At 42.7% G+C, this 22949-nt stretch overlaps 1 protein-coding gene across 2 annotated transcripts in view; it reads right to left on the bottom strand.

The window, feature by feature from the left end:
- Nucleotides 1–9093: 9093 nt before the first annotated feature.
- RHEB (Ras homolog, mTORC1 binding) overlaps nucleotides 9094–22949 on the bottom strand; it is a 60410-nt gene continuing 46554 nt past the window's right edge. For both annotated transcript variants that reach the window (XM_074946324.1, XM_074946323.1), the window contains one exon: nucleotides 9094–9577. In XM_074946324.1, coding sequence (XP_074802425.1) covers nucleotides 9485–9577 — 93 coding nt within the window. In that variant the 3' untranslated portion in view covers nucleotides 9094–9484. The remainder of the gene's footprint in view (nucleotides 9578–22949) is intronic.

Genomic DNA, 22949 nt, shown 5'->3' with positions numbered 1-22949 from the left:
AGATTTCAGAGTAACAGCCGTGTTAGTCTGTATTCGTAAAAAGAAAAAAGAAAAGGAGTACTTGTGGCACCTTAGAGACTAACCAGTTTATTTGAGCATGAGCTTTCGTGAGCTACAGCTCACTTCATCGGATGCATAGCATATCGTGGAATGCTATGCATCCGATGAAGTGAGCTGTAGCTCACGAAAGCTCATGCTCAAATAAACTGGTTAGTCTCTAAGGTGCCACAAGTACTCCTTTTCTTTTTTCTTTATACAGGTCAGAGTTTAATATTGGTTTATAAACTTGGTTAGCATCTTTTCGTCTACAAGAGACGGTGGGAATTGCAGCCTATGATGTAGATGGTTTGCAACATCTCATGTGACTGAATAGTCCACTCCAAGATTTACATCTAAACAGAGGCCTAAGCTTTCAAAAGTAACTGGTGACTTTGGGCATTCACCCAGTTTTCAAAGAGTGCGGAGCACCTGCTCTCTGAAAATGAGCCTCTCTTGGGTGTCCCACATTGTGCACCCCAAATCACTAGTCCTTTTTGAAAGTTAAGGCCAGAGTCCCTAGCAGATCGGAGTGCCCATACAGCCTACACTAGTCTACACTAAACCACCACCAACAGGCAGTCACTGTTTACTCTTCGATGCCCTTAGAAGGGGGACAGCCCACTAGCCATTTTTAAGATAATTTTTAAATTTATTGGATGGGGGGAAGGGGGAAAGATTTTACATTTTGCATGCGTGCCAACAGCCCCCAAGTTCTTATCTGATCCTGCCTCACCCCCTAGGTGTAGGCCCCCACTGCTGAAATCCAGTCCCCTACCACTTCAGGATTGCCCTCTATTGCGCAGAGAGAGAAAGCACACTGCAGCTGTGAAATGCTTTTTATCCAGCAAGACGGCCTTTAAATTCTACCTTTCAGTTTTCCCTCCACGGAGCTTTATGGGAAGGGGAAGGAAGCGAAGCATACCCCTCTGAGCAGCAGCAGCCCACTTGGCTGGCTCATAGAGACTAGATGTAAATTAGGGTGGCTGAAAACTTTTGACTTCCTGCAGTGACAGGAAAAATCATAATAAGCAAAGCTTGCACTGGGCAGCGGCTGCATCCACTCAGAACAATCCTCTTCTGAACATATGTAACCCTTCTGCCCGTCAGAGTTGGCAGCAACAAGGGCCGGGTTCAGTATCTAGGGGTTCCATTCCAATACGCAATGCAAAACCGGCTCGAGCCCCCACCCAGTGACCTGGGACAAATATATACCACCCCCGCTGGGCGCCTCTAAGAAGCAATACTTCCCCTCTCGCAAGCACGGGGGGGGGGGGTTAAGGGGCACCTTACGTGGTCCAAAGACGATTGCCCCACCTCTCCATGGGGCTCCGCTCCACTCCACCAGCCGTCCCATGAATCGCTCCTCTCTGCCGGCCGCGCCCCATGAGCTGCTCCAGCCATCCCACAAACTGCTCCGCTCCACCAGCCGCTCTACTCTGCCAACTGTCCCACGAGCTGCTCTGCTCCAAGAGCCGCTCTGCTCTGCTCTGCTCGCCGTCCCGCAAACTGCTCCGCAATATATCTTCAGGCTCCCCCACTACTTAACACAACACTCAGTGATTTCAGCTTGTAGTAGGGGAGCCTCAGTGCTGGTGCACCATTGGCCCAAAGTGAATTCAGCTCAGCAGCCTGTAACTAGACTCCTAATAGAATCAAAATTAGCTCTGGTATTCCACAGTGGAAAGAGGAGAAAGTGCAATTAGCATGTAAGGCCCTCACCAGGTGGCCCATACCAGCACGTATTAATACCTGTCCCCAGACTCTCTCCATTCACTGAGTTTTGGAACCCATGTCCCTTGCCTAGCGAGTGCTACTTAGTTGGTGGTGAGTCCCTCCATCATAACAAAAGGCCAAGTACAGTTCCACTGTCCTTGATTCCCATAATCAGGATAATAATTTATCCTTCCTGCCCCAATAACAGAGAAACTGGGGATCCCACAGCAGCCAAAGTGACCATTTGGGCAGCTATGGGCTTATGCTAAGCGGGGTGGGTGTGCCTATGCAAATGAGATCAGCCCCTGAAGTTCTTTTCCACAACTCACCACCACTCACCACCAGATGTCAGGGTGGAGCTCATCCTGACTCTGCTTACACATGCAACACAGTTCACCAGCCAAGTACTAGAGAGCTTTCACTGGGGTGAATCAATCAAGCCCGCTACTGCAAAGCAGCTGATACCTGCAATAAGTGCATATTGCCCTGGAATGGAAGAATACATCTCAAAAGAACCACCATTTAAATCAAAGAGGGACATGCTATCAGGGGGTGGGGTGTCATACTGGGATCAGAACTAAGCAGTCCTGAAATTCTAATTCCAGCTCAGACACACACTGTTCTTATAGCTTCAAGCAAGTCACTCACCTTCTCTTCTTCAATTTCCCCCTCTGTAAAATGGGGCAGTAACACTTACTTGCTTACCTCTGAAATGCACCATGAGGAATAATGCAAGGTGCTTTGAACACATGAAATACTGAGCCCCCACACAATGAGGCACCAATCCTGATCAGGACTTCTGGGAGTTGCTGTAAAACAAGTAATAATAAAAGTGCTAGTCTTCAAAACTTAGCAGAAAAGTCACTGTAATTCAGTTGAAACCCTGTTGGGAGAAGTAGTTTCTGATTGAGACATCTAACGAGAATAACTATAATTTCCCAGGTCAACCAGTTCTCTCCTTAAAATGGGGTGAGATGGTTCATGGAGATGATAGAGTATTTCTTGGCATGTTCTTTAGAAACACTTTCAATGCTAATTGCAGGCACATTCCGTCTGGTCTTGCTGTTTTTTTGCCATGACTGTGGTTACACACAAGTCTCTGATGAATAACTGAACATTAGATCAGCTGGCCCTGCACATCTCTCTGAACATTAGAGGGCCATTATCTTTGTGTTTCTAACTGGGAATGTGTTTAGGGACTGTCTAGTTTGATAAGGAGCTTTGCTTTACTATGAAAAATCGATACAGCAATGACAAAGAGATATCGCCAATATGAAAGCTGCTTGATACAATGAGAGGTCTGCCAGGGCTGGAAGGGACACACAAAAGTTTAGCTTATGTCTAAGAAGAGAACCGACAGACTTTGCAGCTCATTGCCTATGATGGCAAGAAGGAATGGAGGCAGCTATACATCCTTAGTTGGGGTGGTATGAGGCAGGGTGCCACGCAGACGCAATGGACACCGCTATACAGATATCCTGAGCGCACAAGTATCACCCACAGTGGGGATCAGGCAGTGCTCATAGAGGATCAGTGATGTGCGTTGTATATGGACTCTCACGGTGAAATCAATAAACAAGATGCTTCCCTTGCTGAGTGCCTGGGTTTGTAGGCATGGTTTTGTGGGCACAGATATCAAAGCAGGGAAGACATCAAAACACAGCAATTAGCCACATAGCACGCTTTTAGGGAGCAGCTCATGGAAGGTTCACCCAGACCAATTCCCCTGAGTTCCATGCAGCTCAGCTACGCGAATGCAGACATCAGCAATCACCCAGGGCCTCGCATACTCTGCACCTTCATGGCAGTACATTTTGCCACAGAACAGTGGACAGTGAGCGTCTTGATACAGTTTGGTTCTAGTCGGAGGAATGTTTATTGATTTCCAATTTTTGCATTTAGACATAAAAACAAAGTAGTTTCTTTTCTGATATCACTCAGGAGAATGAGATGTGTGCCCTGGACATGACTCTTCAGGAATGACCTAGATAACATGAAGAGGAATTATTTATTAATTTCATAGTGGTGTCTTCCTGTTCTTGGAAGGCACCTCACATGTTAGGCACTACTGTAGATAAATAATAAATAAGCAGCAGCAAGGAGCTGACCTCATACTTCTGGCCCAGACCAAGCTCACATTGGCTTCAAGTGGAGCTTTAAAAGTGTGTAAAGCAGACACTGGAAGCTGAGAGTTTTGCCTCCATCTTTCACTTAGTGCTCTTGATGGGCCACTCAACTTAAAAATCCTGTATTGTAAACAGGAGTGTTTACCCCCAAGTTACAAAAATAACACTTCAGGCAATTAGAAATAAAATAATTATAAAATGTTATTTCACATGTGATTACTTCAAGTCTTTATTTTCTTTCTGCACTTCTCAGACTCTGAGTAGTGAAGATCGTGGTCTGCTTCACTGCCACAACCATAAGGTTTCAAACATTGCCGGGGAGTGTTTGTTTATAAAACTGTTTTCATTAGACTTTTTGAAATCATGTGGACACATTTCCATTGGTCTTTGGCTTTAATAGATATGATAATCTGCACTTATGCAGGATCTGTCATCATGCAAGAGTCTAGCAGCTCTCATGAGTAGCAATACTTATTGGGTGGTAGATCTGAGGAACAGCCAACTCACTTGCCCCGGAGAGAGTAGATGTCTCTAAAGATTCAAGTTGTTTTTTTTAATAAAGCAACACATTACTTGATTAAAATCTAGTTATGTGACCTGGGGTCACACAGGACTTCACAGGTAGCAGCTATATTGCATGCTATCAGTATGTTGACTTCACTGTGGTAGCGTGAAGTTCTATAACCATTCTGAGGCAGCCATCAGCACTCAGCTTGCAGATGTCTGGCAAACCCCACGGTAGAGGACAGCTGTGCTCCACCAAGCTGTATGTTACAGTAGCCCATGTGGAATACAGACACATGGAATTTTCACCTAGGCTCAAGGGTCTCAGGCTTAGGGTGACCACCTTTTCAAAAGGCAAAACCAGGACACATGCAGGGGCCCCGTCCCCTGCCCCTCCTCTTTCCCCTGAGGACCCACCCCCTGGCCATGCCAGAAGCCAGTGCTAGGCCTGTCCCTCTCTTCCTTCTGGTGGCTACGTCCCCAGCTTTACCTCTTGGTCCATCTGCTGCTGTGGTTTTAGCCCCGTCTCACACTGAGAGCAAGCAAAGGGGAAAGAAGTTCACAATAACTGGGGGGGCAAGGACCTCCTAACACAGATTCCAGAAAACAACCCCAGGCCAGCTGTGGAAATAGGGTAGGCAAGTAGTAAGAGGCTTTATATCCAACAGGGAGCTTTCAGATTATTCTGGAGGATGGATAGAGGGAGTAGACTTGAACACATGCAAATGGAATCTGGGCTTTCTAGCGGCTGATATATTTTATAGCAGGCTTCTATGCTGTGCCCTGGCTAGGGCAAGTTCTTATACTCCTTACAAGACCAGCCCAGGCCACCTGAAGGCAATGTGGGTAACGGAATCAATGGAAAGGATAACAGAAAGCAAATGGCAAGGAGTGTTATTTAAAAGGAAGAAGATATTTCTTACTAGTGTTGTCCTGCCCCACCCCATCTGTATCCTTTTTCTCAGATGAGTCTCCAATGCCCCTGGAACTGCTGGTTTATGCACTAGTGCCAATGGGATTATGTTACTCGTTTGCAAAGGGAAGCAGCAAAATCACCCCTTACAAAGTAGTCAAATTAACAAACTGAAATTACTGAAGTAAACAGCGAAAGACCAAACAACCCAGCTGAAAGAGCAGCTCCTTAGTCAAAGAACTAGTAAATAAGTTTAGTAAAGCTTTGAATTCTTTTAGACCACGAAGCAGGTTCTGCATTTATAACATTGTCATTAAAATACCAAGAAATCTGTTATAAATTAAGAGCATCATCCTATCAAGGGAATTACAGACCTTGATTAGAGCTCAGCTATGCTGTAAAGTGCTATTTTTTATTCCTCTCTTCAATTGGTCAGCTTTACCTGGTATGCATTAAATAGATCAACATTAGTACGCTGAAGCAGTGCTAAGGAGAAAACAGAAAATGGGTGACCACATCCTGTCCCTAGTGGTCACTACTGCCAGGGCCTGCTACACCAGTCCACACTGCGGCATGGAGGAACTAAGGGCTGAACTAACAATGGACACAGTTTGTAACTTTGACTCCGTGCTTTGGAATTTGTACTAGAGCCTTGGGACAAGAGGACAGCTGCTGAAATCCTTTGTTTTCATTTTGATTTAAAAAGGACGGACATTCTCAGGGTAACATGACACCCGAGGAGGGGCGGAGCTAGAAGCCAGACACTCCTGACTTACTCCCAGGTCTGACAGACACTCTGTGGTCCTGGGCAACTCATTAAATCTGTCTGCATCAGGTTCCTCCATCCTCTGTAAAATGGGGAGAACACTCATTGGGATGGGTGGGGAGGGATCAGTCAGCATTTGTAAAATACTTTGAAGTTGAACAACACTATGATTATAAAAATACTATGATGGTATGAATAGTAACCTGTAGCTTGCTCCTCCTCCTCCACCGCAGGTTACACACAACATCAGTGCTACTCAGACTATAATCTACCAGTCGAGTACAATAAACCAGAGTCTCCACTGTAGTCATGATCAGCGAGTGCAAGTTCTGATCCAACCTCAAGCTACACAGGATTGTACCAAGTACCCCTAGTAAAACACTAATGGTGCAAACTATTCGGACCCTCTGCAGCATGCAGACGTACAAGATTTTATGTTTATCTGAAAAAGAAAAAGAATCTGAAAATGGATACTTGGCATTTCTACATCACAGAAGCAGATTTATTTTTTAAATAAATCCCGATTTTCTCCAAGCTGACATTTGGCAATTATTACAATCTACTGAGTGGAGAAAATGAGGAATATTGTATGGAAACAAAACCAACCTCAACAATAGCAGCATTGCTGCTCTCTCATCTATATGCTAGTCACTCACATTAGGGGCCAGATGTTTGGATGTGGGAGTTTCATTCAAAGAAAGAATGATTTAAGGGAAGCCCAAAGCCAACAACTGCCCCTCCCCCCAGTCTGTCAGCACTTCTTGCACCAATCAGGCAGACTTTAGCACACTCAATTCACGGGGCCAGTCTCACTACTGCAAACACAGGGAAGCAGTAAGCTCACTTCTGCAGCTCCCTGCTTGCCCAGAAAATGAGAAATTGGGACCCACCAACTCCCACCCTGCCAAGCCCAAAAGGAAGGAGATTATTATTGCCTCAGGCACTTCAAAGCTGTTGGCTTTGCTGTGTCATAACTAGGCATCTTCTACTTTGTAAGTCATGGCTGCTCTAGGCTTTTCAGGGCTTAGTGACAAGACAGATCAGCAGGAAGTTGTCCATTTTCCTGTCCCTCCTCTCACTACATCCATTTGCCATATTCTGCTTGTGATCTCTACTCAGTGTTGGTGACCATCACCACTCACCTGTCCCTAATGCTCTGCAGCTGCTGGAGAACTGCCTACCAAGTCAAGGGGTGGAAAAGCAACTCAGCTTTCCAACCCAAGTAGGGGAGGGCAGGTAGGGAAGTAGATTCCCTTCCATGTCCTTGGGTTCTGGTGTCAGATTAGAGAGAGACGTGGAAGTGGAAATGGCACTCCTGTGCTGCAAAGGCCCCACGCAATCACCGGTTTAAGCCCAGCCCCAGTAGCAATTGGTTAACTTCACATTTACTGTTGGTTAAAGCTGCCAGAAGGTTGACTCCATGAGCAAAAATGACATATCAGTTATAGAATGCAATAAAATGTTTCTTTGTTATGTTCTTGGGGTGCCCCTTCCCCTATAACCAGGTGGGCAGCTGTCTCAGAATAATGCTGTGCCCAGTTTCCCCACACTGTGTTGCTGATAGCAACAAGGCTCTACTCTATTCTAGGGCCAGGTATTCTAAATTCAGGGCTACATCCAGGGGGCGCTGCAGAAGCGATGTGGGGAGTTACTAGATGTGGCACAAAACTTGTGTACAAGTTTTGCAAGAAAATTAAAGCATAAGTGATAAAAATGGAACCACAACATAGGACCTACATCAATGTGTCATAAGAACATAAGAATGGCCATACTGGGTCAGCCCAAAGGTCCATCCAGCCCAGTATCCGGTCTACTCACAGTGGCCAATGCCAATTAAATTCAAGCCAACACCTGAGACCAGCTACTTGACTATTTAATTGGTGACCTACAGAGCAAGGGAGAATATCTAAAACCTTCAGTGAAAGATGCAGTTTATTCAATAGCATGGACTGGGTCATTGCAAGAAATGGCTAAACCTCTTCTGTGAGGAAACCCTGTATGTGACTCAACAGATTTTTGGCCACCTCTGAAAGATGCCACCCTGTTTAGCTGTAGAAGCCTTGGAGGTTTCCATCCCATTTTTATCCTCACCTTCAAACAGAGATCTGAAGGTAGTGAAGAAAATGCATTACAATTGCCCATCATTCAAGAGATGAGATTGTTTCTCCAATTCAGCCTATGAAACATCTCCTTAGCTAGACAGGCCCATCCATCACCACTTCCCAAATATATTTAAAGCTTTGAACCTTCTTTAAAGTTACAGATTTTGAAACTTCCTGATTATGATTTCTGATATAGCTATAGTTAGAAGTTTTTAAACTTTCCATGGTTCAGGTCAATGATCCTGACCCTTTACAAGAATGGAAACATTTACCTTAATTGGTCCTGGCTGGTCTGCTCTGAAAAGCAGGACAGATATGAAACCATTCCTCACCCATGTCAATGGTGGTCTCAGTATGGAAAATGCATTTGGAAATGCCCTGAAAAATGCATGCCAAAATGTTCAAGGCACATGTAATTGCTTGCAAGAACCACTTTGAATTTATAACCCAGAATTGCGTCATTATTTCATTCTATTTTGAAAATACTGTCCCCACTTACAAGTCTGTGTAAACAGTTTATAATGGAAGTGTCAACAGATCCTTCATTATAGCTATATTTGAGTGGCCTCTACCAGATGAGTCATGTTAATTAGAAGAGTGGTGCTGGTAGCCTATTATTGCATTTGCATCCTTAGCACTTTCTTCCATCAAGTTAACAGGTGATACCAGAGTGCATCATCCTTATCAGCTGATACACAGGTTCATCTGAGGTGGTAGTCAACCACCCAGGAGTTCTGCTAGAGGGGATGCTTCGGTCTCACTGTAGCAAACATTCTGAAAAAGCTAAACAAGTGATTGGCTTCAACATCCATCTCTACTAGTCCTGGGGGGGGAGCTGGAGGCTAGTCAGTTTGTAGAAAAACCTGTATCAAGTTACTGCTACATTTATTATATCTTATTTAAAAACCACAGTTAAAGAGAGCAACACAATAAGGTTTGCAGCTATTTTATTTACAAGTATACATTTAACACAAAGAAACACTGATATCCAAGCCTAGTTAAGAGTAGTGTAACAATATGCATCATTTTGATTATTCTAACCAATAGACTACACTGAAAAATTAATGCCAGTAAAATTCTTGGTCATAATATTAAGAAATACAATATAAACTGAAAATATGATTGCTTAAAATTTGAAAATGGAAGTGAAGCCATTTACACAGGAGTCAGAGTTTAACATAATCTGAGGGGAAAGGCTCCAACCAACTGTATCTTTCATGTTAAACAGAAGAAAAAAGAAGCATAGTTTATCCTTAAAGATAACGGGCAGTTTGCTTCTTCAGGTAGAATGTATTCCCAGTGTTCAGGTTTTGCAGTGGAATTACATTACTGAGCATGACGACTTTCCTTGTGAAGCTGCCCCGTCAATCTTTTCTGCCTCCAAAATTATCCTCCTAAAAACGTCAACGGCAGTCTGCAAAGAGAGAGAAGTGTGATTAGTATGAAGGCTGCAATTATCACTTACTGAAAGAAAGACAACTTGGCACAGTTTTGCTGGCTACTCTAATAGACAAATGCATGCTCAATATGTCAAGTCAGGTCTCAAACAAATATGGTATGATTTGCGTAAGTAGGAAGTGTAGGTGTAATTGAAATATTTACCACAAGAAACTCTTTGGAAAATGGGCATAACCCACCCAATATACATGCTTACATGGGGAAACATTTAAAAAATATTCTGTAGAGAACAAGCGTTAACTGAACCGTCAAAACAAACAAAAAGCTAATTACTATAATTCTGCTTTGTATTGTAGCCATTTTGAATAGTAAGTGCTCATTGACAATATTGAAAGCTTATATACTCTGCCTCTCCAAAGACAATACACAAGTATAAATTGATTCACATACTCCAAGCAATACTACTACAATTCAGACTAGAAGAGACATTATCTCTGTAAAGCACCAAGTAATTTAACATCAAAAGGAGAGAAAAAATGGAGGACGGCAATTCCAACTGAAATTAAAAATATAATTCAGTAGAGGGTTGTGGTTTTAAGTGTCTTGGGTCCTTTAGGCATGCAGAGGGAACATTCCTACATTACACTACTCATTTACATTTTATTGCAGTGACTACCATCAGACACTGCCTAGTTCACAAGTATTGTCCAAGATGAGGTGTCCTGTTCAGCTCTACCAGGATGGGGCAATGAGATTTGACAACTGCTGCAGGAAAATGCTCCAGAGATAACAAGACAGTTGAATTTTAAGGGACAGTATTTCAAACCAAACTGGTATCTAATTTTAACCAAAATCCTCTTGAAGAGAGTTAATGTGAGCAGATAAACTGTAAATATTCTGACAGGTTCAGGGCTTACATTATACATATGAAACCTCAGACCGCAAAACAGCGAGCATTAACATATGTTGGTTGCATGCAGCCATATGTTATAAGCTTGCCACTTCCTTATACAGTTGAGGAAAACAATCCAATACCCCTGAAAAAACACAAAAACTGTTCAAATTAACTGTGTGTAGGCATCCTCATACACATCCCTTCAGCAGCTAAGAGTAACTGCTATTCTCTGAGTAGGAATCATCTTTGAAGTTATTGATTCCACCTAGAACTCCTTGCTGAACCCTCCCCTGGCTAGACTGAACAAGCTTAGGATACAGTAATCACTGGATAACGTTTTTCCAATCTACTTTTTGATGCTATTCCTCTCAGATTAGTTAGGAATCCCCTCGATAAGGTGAGCGAGAGACTATCATGTCCTCTGTGCTTTGGACTCACCCTCCAGCTGTGGAGAGGATCCACATTGTTATTCTACCGTATGCGATCCTGACCTAGACAGTAACTTGGTGGGCAGAATGGATCTGTGCAAGGACACAAAGGAGTGGCACCTTTACTAGGGTCAGAACTAGGTATAAGCTTAAGTCCTCATCTGTGAGTCACAACCTGCTGGACTAGGAACTGGACAACTGAATCAGACACTCCTTTTCAATGTAAGTAGGGGCCTGATTCATTCGAGAGCTTAGGTTTCAACAGATTTGACAGAAGTGGTAGACTGAACATTTGACTAGTTTACAAAAGTTTTCATGAAAACATGAAAGTTACTCTAAAATGCAGAAACTTCAAGCCTCTTTAAACTTCCCCCAGTGGTTACTCTTCACTTCAAAAATTCTATTAAATGAAGCACCAGTGTACTTATATGGACTGAGAGACACTCTGAATAAGGGGGTTTAATGTCATGACACATTCAGGTTGAAGGATTATTGAATACTAGCCCACTCTGAGAAATAGTCACCCCTTTACAAAAGTTAATATGCTAAAATGGAGCATTCCATTGGACCTCCTAGTGGGATTCACTTTGTATGGTTAGACTGCAGACTCTGTAGATAATAGGTTGCTGTGTTTTTGTATATTTTATAGCAGTCGTCACTTTAATAAATATTCCTTTCTACATTATTATCCTAAAGCCAATAGTGATGCTGAAGTCCTCATCTTCATTTTGGGTTTCTGAGGACAGCATTGATCATGTTAAAGACAGACATTGGTATTCTGACTAAGGGAAGTTTGGTCAAAAGCCAATGTTTCCCTGTGTATCAATTTTAGTCTATCCAAGTGTCATTACTATTATAATTTCATGAGCACCAAGTTCCGTTTGTATAGAAAAGAATAGAAAAGAATATTCCATGTTATATGGAAGCAAATGTATGAGAACTGGAAGAAGCTGGTACAAGACACTATAATTTGTTTAAAATAAACATGCTAAAAAGCTCTGTGTGCTCTGACCTGGCAGTTATTTCTCCAGTAAGGTACAATTTTTAGTTGGCTCACTTCTGAATAAATTCCACTGGACTCCAATGGCCCCACAATCTTAAAGTAATTATAGTAAGATCATAGCAGGCTGAATTCGATGTATAGCCTCTCTCATATTTAATACTGTGTGTTGTGTAGAGTCTCAGGAACCATTAAAATACTAATCAATACAATTTTCCAAGCAATCCAAAGGCAAACTGACATAAGTGGCTGATTAGTCAAATTACACAATACGTTTCCTGTGCAAATTGGATTTTAGCAGAGTCCTGGACAGGATTACAGATCCCATCAACTACTTTCTGCTGATAAATTTTCCTCGGGTGACAACTCAAAGGAAAAATTCTAGTCTGACCTACAATACACTTAACACTTATGTAAACAGCTGAAATTTTATTTTGGCTCTAGCAGACACTATTCTCTACATTCCTGACTGGAAACAGCTATTTTTAAAAAAAGAGCACTTATTCTGTCAAATGAGAAGAGATTATGTTATTTCTCAGACAGACTGTTCATCTGGGCCACTCACCAAGATGTAGGTGGCCAGTGAATACATTTCACAGAAAGGATGGGATATTTAAAAAGTTTTAGTTACATACATTCTTTATGGATCTTGTGACAAAGTTCCTCCTCTACCTTGGTGAGTCTTGCGCTTATTGGCGGATTTGCTCACCTCGGAGATTCATGGCAGCCCTCAGTTTGGCTGTTTTCGTGAACCCACAGTCCAGGTCAACTCCTCCTGTGTCTGACCAGGAGTTGGGAGGTTTGGGGGGAACCCGGGCCCACCCTCTACTCTGGGTTCCAGCCCAGGGCCCTATGGAATGCAGCTGTCTAGAGTGCCTCCTGGAACAGCTGTGTGACAGCTACAACTCCCTGGGCTACTTCCCCATCGCCTCCTCCCAACACCTTCTTTATCCTCAGTCCTCCAAACAGTATGCGTTCTCACTCTCAGCTCCTCACATGCGCACCACAAACTGAAGTGAGCTCCTTTTTAAACCCAGGTGCCCTGATTAGCCTGCCTTAATTGATTCTAGCAGCTTCTTGATTGGCTACAGGGGTTCTAATCAGCCTGTCTGTCTTAATTGTTTCCAGAAAGTTCCTGATTGTTCTGGAACCTTCCCTGTTACCTTACCCAAAGAAGAGGGACCTACTTAACCTGGGGCTAATATATCTGCCTTCTATCACTCTCCTGTAGCCATCTGGCCCAACCCTGTCACAATCTACAAAGATCAAGAATACATTTTCAAGCTGGTAAATCTTTTCAGCAAAACAAGGTTATGAGATGACTCAGACAGGAGCCACTGTTGCATGAACAATAGAGTCTTCATTGGGAACCACTTCCCTACCTCACAGGGATACTGTGGTGCTGTTCAACGCAATTGGTCATGTATACAATACAAACTTTTGTCAGGGGCTGGATGTACTGACAAGAGCACAGTTTGGCTAGCATAAGTGGTGTCTACACTAGGAGCACTTGCCAGTATAGTATACAGATATGGCTATACCAGCAAAGTGCTCCTACATATTGATCTGGCCTTTGATAGTCTGATGACTGATGTCAGTTGTGATCAGTATTACTGAACTTTGGTCAGCCATTTGACCATGTTGACTTCTTTCTAGGACTTGAGTTTAGTTTTTTTCAAATTGAGGACAGCACAGCAAATGGTAGTAGTTAGCATTAAATCCAAACTGAGTATAATCAAATCTGCAGAAAAAGGTATTTCTACTTCATCTTACATAAAAGTACTACAGGCTTTAAGTCTGTTTGCTCTTCTTTTGTTACTAATACACTTCATCTAGGGTTGCTTATAGGTGCTTGTTTCCATGGTGGCGAGCTTGGAGGCAGTTCTTTAAACCTACTTCCACATGACCGCTGCACTTTCCTCTTGCTGGGAGCTAGAATCTGAGAACTCTGAAACACATCTCCAGTTGCCAGCTGCAGTCAGCGTGCTTGTAGGGTGGAGACTACACAACAAGCGACTGAGCAAGTCTGCCCCTGGAGCTAAACACCAAGCTTGAAATACAATATGACAGATGTTACATTATGTCTGAAGTCCAGCTGCATTCCCTTATCTTCTGTTCTATATCACATTCTAGGGCTTTCTTTCCTCCTCTTTTGGAAGATTATAGAAATTGAAAACTACTGAGAACACCATAAAAGCATAGTTCTTTGAACTCATGTTCTGCATTTAGGTTTGCGTGAAATGTTTCGATTGGCTTCACAGTCTGAGTGCCCTATAAGCTTTTAATGTGTTTTGGTACAACAGCATTTTACATCTTCCAAAAGAGGAGGAAAGAAAGTCCTAGAATGTGACATAGAACAGAAGATAAGGGAATGCAGCTGGACTTCAGACAACGTAACATCTGCCATTTCAAGCTTGGTGTTTAGCTCCAGGGGCAGACTTCTTCAGGCTCTTGTTGTGCAGCCACCACCCTACAAGCATGCTGACTGCAGCTGGCAACTGGAGATGTATTTCAGAGTTCTTGGATTCTAGCTCCCAGCAAGAGGGAAGTGCAGCGGTCATGTGGAAGTAGGCTCAAAGAACCACCTCCAAGCTCACCACCATGGAAAGCAGTACCTATAAGCAACCCTAGATGTTGCTATCTGCAGTTACAGCAGGGAATTACAACTTCAGATGCTTTTTCTGCCCACTGCTCTCTTGAACTGGACTCCTATGTAGACCAGTTGAGATGGAGACAAACTGCAATTTGTGATCCAGCTGTGGCTCTCCAGAAAGGAATCTACTGCAGCAATAGCTTCCCTTGCCTGGTGTTCTATCATCAAAAGGTTGCTGCAAGCTTGGTCGGTATTCTTGGTGCTGTTCCTGGTGGCCCAAACGGAAAAGCTTTGCATTGATTGTGATAGCCTCAGCATTGCAAAATATGAGTAACTGACGTGAAGGCCATGTTGGGATGATGATGATCTAGGCCAGTGGTTCTCAAACTGTGGGTCGGGAAGCCAAAGTGGGTTGTGACCGTTTTAATGGGGTCGCCAGGGCTGCTGGGGCCTGGGGCTGAAGCCAAAAGTCTGAGTCCCACCACCCAGGGTGGAGGCCAAAGCCTAAGGGCTTCAGCGCTCAGGCTACAGCCCCACCCACCAGGGGGGAAAGCTCTCAAGCTTTGGATTCACACCCCCCAGGGCGGGTGGGGCTTGGATTTTGGCCCCCCTCCTGGGGCAAAGGGGCTCAGGCTTAGATCCCCCTTCCTGGGGTCGTGTAGTAATTTTTGTTGTCAGAAGAGGGTCACGGTGTAATGAAGTTTGAGAAATCCTGATCTAGGCAACACGGTTCCCTCTTCTCTGGGGGAGGGGAAAGAGGGACCAATAGGATGGCCTACAGTTTCAGCAAATGGTTCACAGTCCTTTGGAAAACACTGAGTTTGTGGGACTGGAGCAACAGAACTGAATGAAGAAGCTGCTGTAAGAGCCAGTGTGGAACAGCCTAAGACAACAGGATCCAAAAGACAATTTAGAGTTATGATAATTCATGCACAAAGATAGTGGCAGAGGCACCATCCTATGGCCTGGGCTATGTATGGGACAGCAAACCTCCCTGGTGATAACTTGAAGATGCAGGAACAACCAACATGATCTGAGAGCACTCTCTCAGGATCAAACAGAACAGACAGTTCCAGGGCTCCTCTCGGAGGAAGTGGGATTTTCTCTGATAGGCTTGGAGAGCAAGAGCCTATCCCTTTTAGACAGAGAAGTTCTATCATTTAGGGCCTGTCTCACGGGAGTCCTGGCTTTCTAATATCTGCATTAGTCTACTCCAGTTTCAGAGGTTTTGCCAAGAGAAGATCTCCTCTGCGGGGTAGAGCAGCCAAGCTAACCTTTGATATCTGATCAGCTGGCCATTTCAGCCAAAAGGGACATCCTAGCTGAGATGGAAACACTCGCTCTTGGTGGTCCTGATGTTAAGTAGCACCTGCTATAAAACAACTCTAGACAGGGCAGTTTTTGAACCAGCTCCGTTCATCCCTGGTTTTGAATCACCTGGACAGGCTTTGGAGTCATCTGAGCTCTATCATAGAGAAATATGCAACATATGTGACTTCTTGTGAAGAGTTGCCCGTCAACTCATATGCTCTTTTCAACACAGATTCAACATCTGTTGAGCATCTCTTTAAAAAGGAAGTTCCCATAACAAGTATTGCCATTCTCTTTTCCATCCAGGAGACTGTCATGTTTTCTTAATTTTTGGCAAGTATCCCAGGATCCCTTTGCATTGCATTTTTTGGGTATTTCCATTCTCTGGCCACCATGCCTGATGTGCAGATGGATGAGTACTTGTTTCAGGGCCCTGTACGAACTCCATGGGAGGGGATCTATGGAAACTGGGTCAGCTGTGTCTTCCTTTTCCAGTAGAAGGATCAAAGCTCCTTCTGTACCTGGGGCTCATTTCTTTAGCTATAGGAAGAACTTCGACTCCAGATTTATAGAATCTGGGTAGTCCTCTTTAAGCAAGACGCTAGCTTTCCCGCAAGCAGGAGGATAAAGAGAGGGTGGAGCATGGTCATAGTCCAGTCCCAATAGTCAGGGTGCTGGTATTATCATGGCCAGAAGACAGCAGCTGGAGAATTTATGAATCTAACCAGAGGGCAAGTGCTCAGAGACTTCTTGCTCCTAAAGGATGCTGGCCTTTGTCCACCCAAGACAGCAGCCACCACCTGGAGAGTAACAAGCCTTGCTCCCAAGCTAGAGGAAGCCTCTGCCTTCTGAACTGGAGGGGGCTTTAAAGTCATGGAATCTTGGCTCCTCAAAGGGGGTCCCTACCCCAGAGGTTCCTTGGTGGCAGTGTGAAATCTCTCAGAAGAGGAGGAAGTGTCTCCAGAACCAGTAGGATGTTCCTGTCTTTGGTTCCTGTTGAAAGGGATGCTTCCCTGTCCTGCTCCCTGCCTGGTCTCTTCATTTAAGGGAAGTCTTGGATGGATGCAGCCCTATCTCCTACCTTTCACCTTCCTTCCTCAAGAGCGTAAGTCACAAGATCCCCAGCAGCTGCCTGCAGTACCAAAGGTGGCTGTCCCAGCTTTGGCCTTTGGAGTACCTGAGCCCTGGACATGCTAGACAGAGTAATTCTCTGGCTGTAGCCAGAGGCAGCCACACAATAGCGGTGTCAGTCTTAGAAAGATTTGTGGAACCTGATCCTTCTCTGTGCAGTCTTTACTGGCTGGCAAAGGTACCGATTTCTCCGCTTCTTGAAAACTATTGGATTTACCAAACATTGTACAGAACAAGTGACCTCACAGAGATAGTTGTGTACTTTCTCCATCTGATGGAAAGGAGCTAAACTCAAGCATTTGGATTGGTAGAGGAACAGAAGAGTTCATTTACACTTGATGTTTAAGAACCTGCATTACATTATGCCAATATCAGTGATTTAAAAAAAAAAAAAAAGGAAATCTCTAGTTAAGGTTACTAGGTTATCCTGGATATAAATCTTGTCCAGCAACCTTTATATTAGCATGATCTTTTGTACCAACTTAAGTGTTAGGTACTCTCTGCAGTTTGGAAGCATGGATTAAAAACAGAATTTTTGCAGGATTCCTATGGAAATTGGGAGGCTTGTGGAGAAGTTCATACATTTCTGAAATGCAATTACTGTTCCTCCCCACAGTATTTCATACTCTTTGAAGCAGAGTTTGTTACATATTTCAGATGACAGCATATAATCTAATAGTTCTGATGTCCAGCCATCACACACTACACACTTTTTATTATGGACACAAATTCCATGCCAGTCAGTTAATGAGACTTTGTATGTTAGTACAGCAATTTAATATGCTAGGTGTTATAAAAAAAACTAAAAACTTCTTTATAAAAAAGCAGGCTACAAAACTACAGAGTGTCACTTCAAGTTTCAGAAAGTTATCAATACATCCACAATATGAATTAGTGAGCCGTTACAAAGATGCATATTTAGCAATGGGAGAAAACTGAACACCAGCTAGATTGTCTAACTAATAAAAGTTGACCGCACTTAAGTCAGATTTAGCTTAAAGAATTTGTTCTAGAGTGGAGCATTTATATACAATTTGTCTTCTAAAACCACTTAGCTGCAAGTCTACTATTCACTGAAGGATTTTACAGGATGTTTACAATCTTCATATTTTTGCACTACTCCGGAACTAGACTGAAGAGTGGCATTAAACTTGCCAAAATCTGAACGAAGAATTCAAGTACTACAAAAATTAAACGGTGACTTCCGTTGGATCTGCAGAAGATTTTGTAAGATTTGTACTATCAATTTTCTTGACTGGTGTGGAGAAAATGAATAAGGAAGTGTTATTTACTCCTCATAACACAAGAACAAGGAGTCAGCAAATGAAATTAATAGGCAGCAGGTTTAAACAAAACAAAAAGGAAGTATTTCTTCACACAACTCACAGTCAAACTGTGGAACTCATTGCCAGGGGATGTTGTGAAGGCCAAGACTATAACAGCGTTCAAAAAAAGAACTAGATATGATTATGGAGGATAGGTCCATCAATGGCTATTAGCTAGGATGGGCAGGGATGGTGTCCCTAGCCTCTGTTTTTCAGAAGCTAGGAATGGGCGACAGGGGATGGATCAATTGATTACCTGTTCTGTTTATTCCCTCTGAAGCCCCAGGAATTGGCCACTATCGGAAGATGGGATACTGGGCCAGATGGACCTTTGGTCTGACCCAGTATGGCTGTTCTTATGTTCTTTTGCCCTGCGGAAACTAGATTTTCTTGATTGTCCACTACCAGCAGCACAAGTTCTGGCAATTACATGTATGAAAGAATAAAAGAGGTATGATTTTACCAGGAGACAAGGTTCCACCTTGCAGGATTGTCTGTTTGGTTGCACAAAGACCTTCAAGAAAGATACAGATTTGATTCCTAATTTTAGGTATAGAGAGGTTCTAGTGAACTTTCCACTAGCATAAGGGTCTGCTTGGAGCCTCCTTCTTCATCACAAACCAATCTGATACTGTTCCTCTGACCCCATCATGAGCCTGGATTCCATAAGGCAAAAGTTTCACTAGCAACATAGCTTGTTACAACCAAATTAAAAATGATGACATTTGAGTACAGACAGCCTATTACTTCAAACCCACAGCCCGTTAAAGTGAACAAGGGAAGAGGTCAAGGAACATGACAGATTAAGCCCTATATACAGCCATGAGAACTGATTGCCCGATCACCCAATTTGCAATTACTCTGAAGATACCCTCAGAGATGCTTAGTTTTGCAGTTCTCAAACTGTATGTGTGTGTCTCTAGAGATAACATGCTTGTTAACAGCAAAAATGTTTTTAAATAAATAAATAATACATAGAGGTGAGAAATACCAGACTTCAACCCTATTGTACCTCTGCAAATTTGTGTACACAGAGTCAATCCTTTACCTCTCTCTAAAAGTGCAAAGTTTCAAAAAGTTTAGTGAATAGAAGATTGTTGGGGGCCGAATAGGTCTGGACAAGGAGAAGTCTGGAGATAAATGTGAGAAGGGAAGGACAGGAAGTAGAAACAAAAGTGAAACTGTTTGAGCAGCATATTCCAGAAGTCTTGAGGTCTTCCTGAGTGTAGCCTTCATTGATTTGAGCTCTACCATTCTCAGAAGGGAAAACCTATAATGGCAGCAGGCTGTAAAAGAGACCCAGTTTGGGAATAGGAACAATTCAAGAAATGTATGTTTGCTGATGATGTTTTAAAGAAAGTCACACCAGTGAACTGGTGGAAGTCACTTAAGCGCTTAGATTCAGCTATTGCTGAAGTGATAATCTCACTTAGCAGTAGCTTCTTCTGCTGGTGTAGAAATATTTTCTTCCTTTGGACTAATTTATTCCAAATTGAGAAATCATTTGGGACCTGAAAAAAAAAGCAGGAAAGCTTGTTTTTCTTTTCCAAATTATGAACAAATAGGAAAATGAAGGTGACTGAGTTAGCCGCAAAAGCCAATATTTTAAGTTTCTCATGTTGACCTGGCTGACAGTGTTTAATTTAAAAAAAAATTTTTCTTCATTTAATGATTTTAGTTAAATAATTTTAACAAAACAAACCTGATTTTAAAAAACGTGAATGTTTACATTCAAAAATTCATATGCTTGTTTTGTTAAAATATTAGATGTTTGCTGTTGAAGAAAAAAATCCAGAATACATAACGTTGTTGTTTTAGTTAAATAAAACAATTTAAATGTCTGGTGATGTTCTACTCCTAATATAGCACGGCAAGAAAATCCTCCAAATATTAATGATTAATCTGTTGAATTGGAGATAGTTCACTTCTCAATGACTTCATAAATATCCGCTTCAATTACCTTTGGTAAATGAAATAACCAAACAATCATTCATTTTCTGATATAACTGTAAAACTAATCTGAAAAGTTTTCAAAGTAAATCACTTTAAAAATGTACAAAAAGAAAAGGAGTACTTGTGGCACCCTAGAGACTAACAAATTTATTTGAGCATAAGCTTTCGTGAGCTGCAGCTCACTTCATCGGATGCATTCAGATGAAGTGAGCCGTAGCTCACGAAAGCTTATGCTCAAATAAACTGGCTAGTCTCTAAGGTGCCACAAGTACTCCTTTTCTTTTTGCAAATACAGACTAACACGGCTGCTACTCTGAAACCTTTAAAAATGTACAGAATGTACCTTCTAAAAATGAAACCTAACATCTCCAAGTTGTGAAGAATATGTATTAAGGTTATAACAACCAACAAGAATGCACTTTTATGTAGAAATCCATGATTAATAGAGTCTTCCTGACTAGTGATTTAAATCAATTTGATTTACATCAAATCCACCCTGTGATATTTAACAAAAAGGGGAAAGGAACAAGAGAGAATAGGGAAAGAACAGGTTAGAGAATATTTAGGTAAGTTAGATGTATTCCAAGTTGATTGCGGCTGATTAAATTAATCTCAGGTACTTAAGGAACTAGCTGAAGCAATCTTGGAACCATTAGCAATTATCTTTGAGAACTCCTGGAGGATGGGGGAGGTCCCTAAGGACTGGAAAAGGACAAATAGTAGCCATCTTCAAAAATGGGAACAAAGACTGGGGAATTATAGACCAGTTAGCCTAACTTCAACACCTGGAAAGATACTGGAACAAATTATTCAACAATCAATTGTAAGCACCTAGAGGAATAGCTAGCATGGATTTTGACTGGCCTGGTGGGTTGGGGGAAACAGTCATGATATATGGCTTTATATAAGGCTTTTGACACAATCCCACATGATATTCTCACAATGAAATTCGGGAAGTGTGGGCTACATAAAATTACTATAAGGTGGGTGCACTACTGGCTGAAAAACCACACTCAGTAGTAATCAGTGGCTCCTTATCGAGCTGGGAGGGCATATCTAGTGGAGGTTCCAAAGGTGTCTGTCACTACTGAATATTTTCATTAATGACTTGGATAATTGAGTGGAGAGTTTGGATGACACCAAGCTGTGAGAGGTTGTAAGCTCTTTCGAGGACAGGATTAGAATTCAAAACAACCTTGACAAGTAAGTGAATTGGTCTGAAGTCAGCAAGAGGCAATTCAATAAAGACATGAGCAAAATACTACATTTAGGAAGGAAAAAAAATCAAATGCAGAACTACAAAATGGGGGCAGTACTGCTGAAAAGGATCTAGGGATTACAGTGGATAACAAAATCTGAATCAAGGTAATGTAGTTTAAAAAAGGCTGATATATTCTGGGGGTGTATTAATAGAAGTATCATATGTAGGACAAGGAAGATAATGGTCACTGGTGAGCCCTCAGCTGGAGTACAGTGTCCAGGTCTGGGTGCCACCCTTCAAGAAAGATGTCGAGAAACTGGGGAGAGCTCAGAGGAGAGCACAAAAGTGATAAAATGTTTAGAAAACCTGACCTATGAAGAAAGGTTAAACACTTACCCAGTTTTTTATCTTAAGACAAAAGACTGGCAGGGAGGGGACCTCATAAATCTTCAAACATCTTAAGGGCTGTTATAAAGAGGACAGTAATCAACTGGTTTCCAGGTCTACTCAAGGTAAGACAAGTGATGGGCTTGATCTGCAGCAAAGGAGAGGTAGCTCAGGGGCTCTCAACCTTTTTCTTTGAGGTTCCCCCCCCACAACATGCTATAAACACTCCATGGCCCAGCTGTACCACGACAACTGTTTTTCTGTATATAAAAGCCAGGGCCGGCATTGGGGGTAGCAAGCAGGGAATTCCTTGGGGCCCCACAACAAAGGGGACCCCACAAAGCTAAGTTGCTCAGGATCTGGACCCAGGTGGTGTGGCTCTGTATCCCGGGCTGCAGTTCTGTATGGTGAGCTTCGGCTTTCTGCCCTTGCCTGTAGCGACTAATGCTGGCCATGCTTGGTGGCCCCTCTGAAACCTGCTGGTGGCCCCTCAGGAGGCCCTGGACCCCTGGTTGAGAACCAGTGATGTAGGTTATATATTAGGAAAAACTTTCTAACTATAAGGGTAGTTAAATTCTGGAATAGGCTTCCAAGGGAGCTTCTGGAATCCCTATCACTCAAGGTTTTAAAGAACAGGTTGGACAAACACCTGTCAGGGATGGTCTAGGTTTACTTGGTCCTGTTTCAGTGCAGGGGGATGGACTTGACCTCTCAATGCCCTTTCCAGCTCTACATTTCTATGAAATACTGGAACATATTCAGGGGGTAAATGAGGAAGCTATTACACCAACAAAGATTAGTGTTAGGTTAAAATGAAATTAAATCTGCTAGTTTTGTCACCATTTAGAAATAACAATGGTAACATTTACAATGTTTCCTGGTTATATTTGGTCAGATTGTGGCCATCCATCCATTAACACAACCCACGTCACTACAAGATTTGAGACCCTCCCCAGTATTTACGATTGTGAGGCAGGGAAACATTACTCCTATTTCAGAGGGAATGGAAGCACACTGGCAGAGCCTGGAAAAGAACCCAAATCTAAGGGCTGGCTAGTGCCTTACTCACAATGCTATCCTTTCATCCTTGTAGCGGTATGTTCCTGCTAAGGATACAGCAATTAATTCTCTATTTTTGAAGGTACCGATACAGATCAAGCCATT

The sequence above is a fragment of the Natator depressus genome, chromosome 2 (assembly GCF_965152275.1).
Source record: "Natator depressus isolate rNatDep1 chromosome 2, rNatDep2.hap1, whole genome shotgun sequence".
NCBI lineage: Eukaryota > Metazoa > Chordata > Testudines > Cheloniidae > Natator > Natator depressus.
This window is presented reverse-complemented; position numbering and strand designations above follow the sequence as displayed.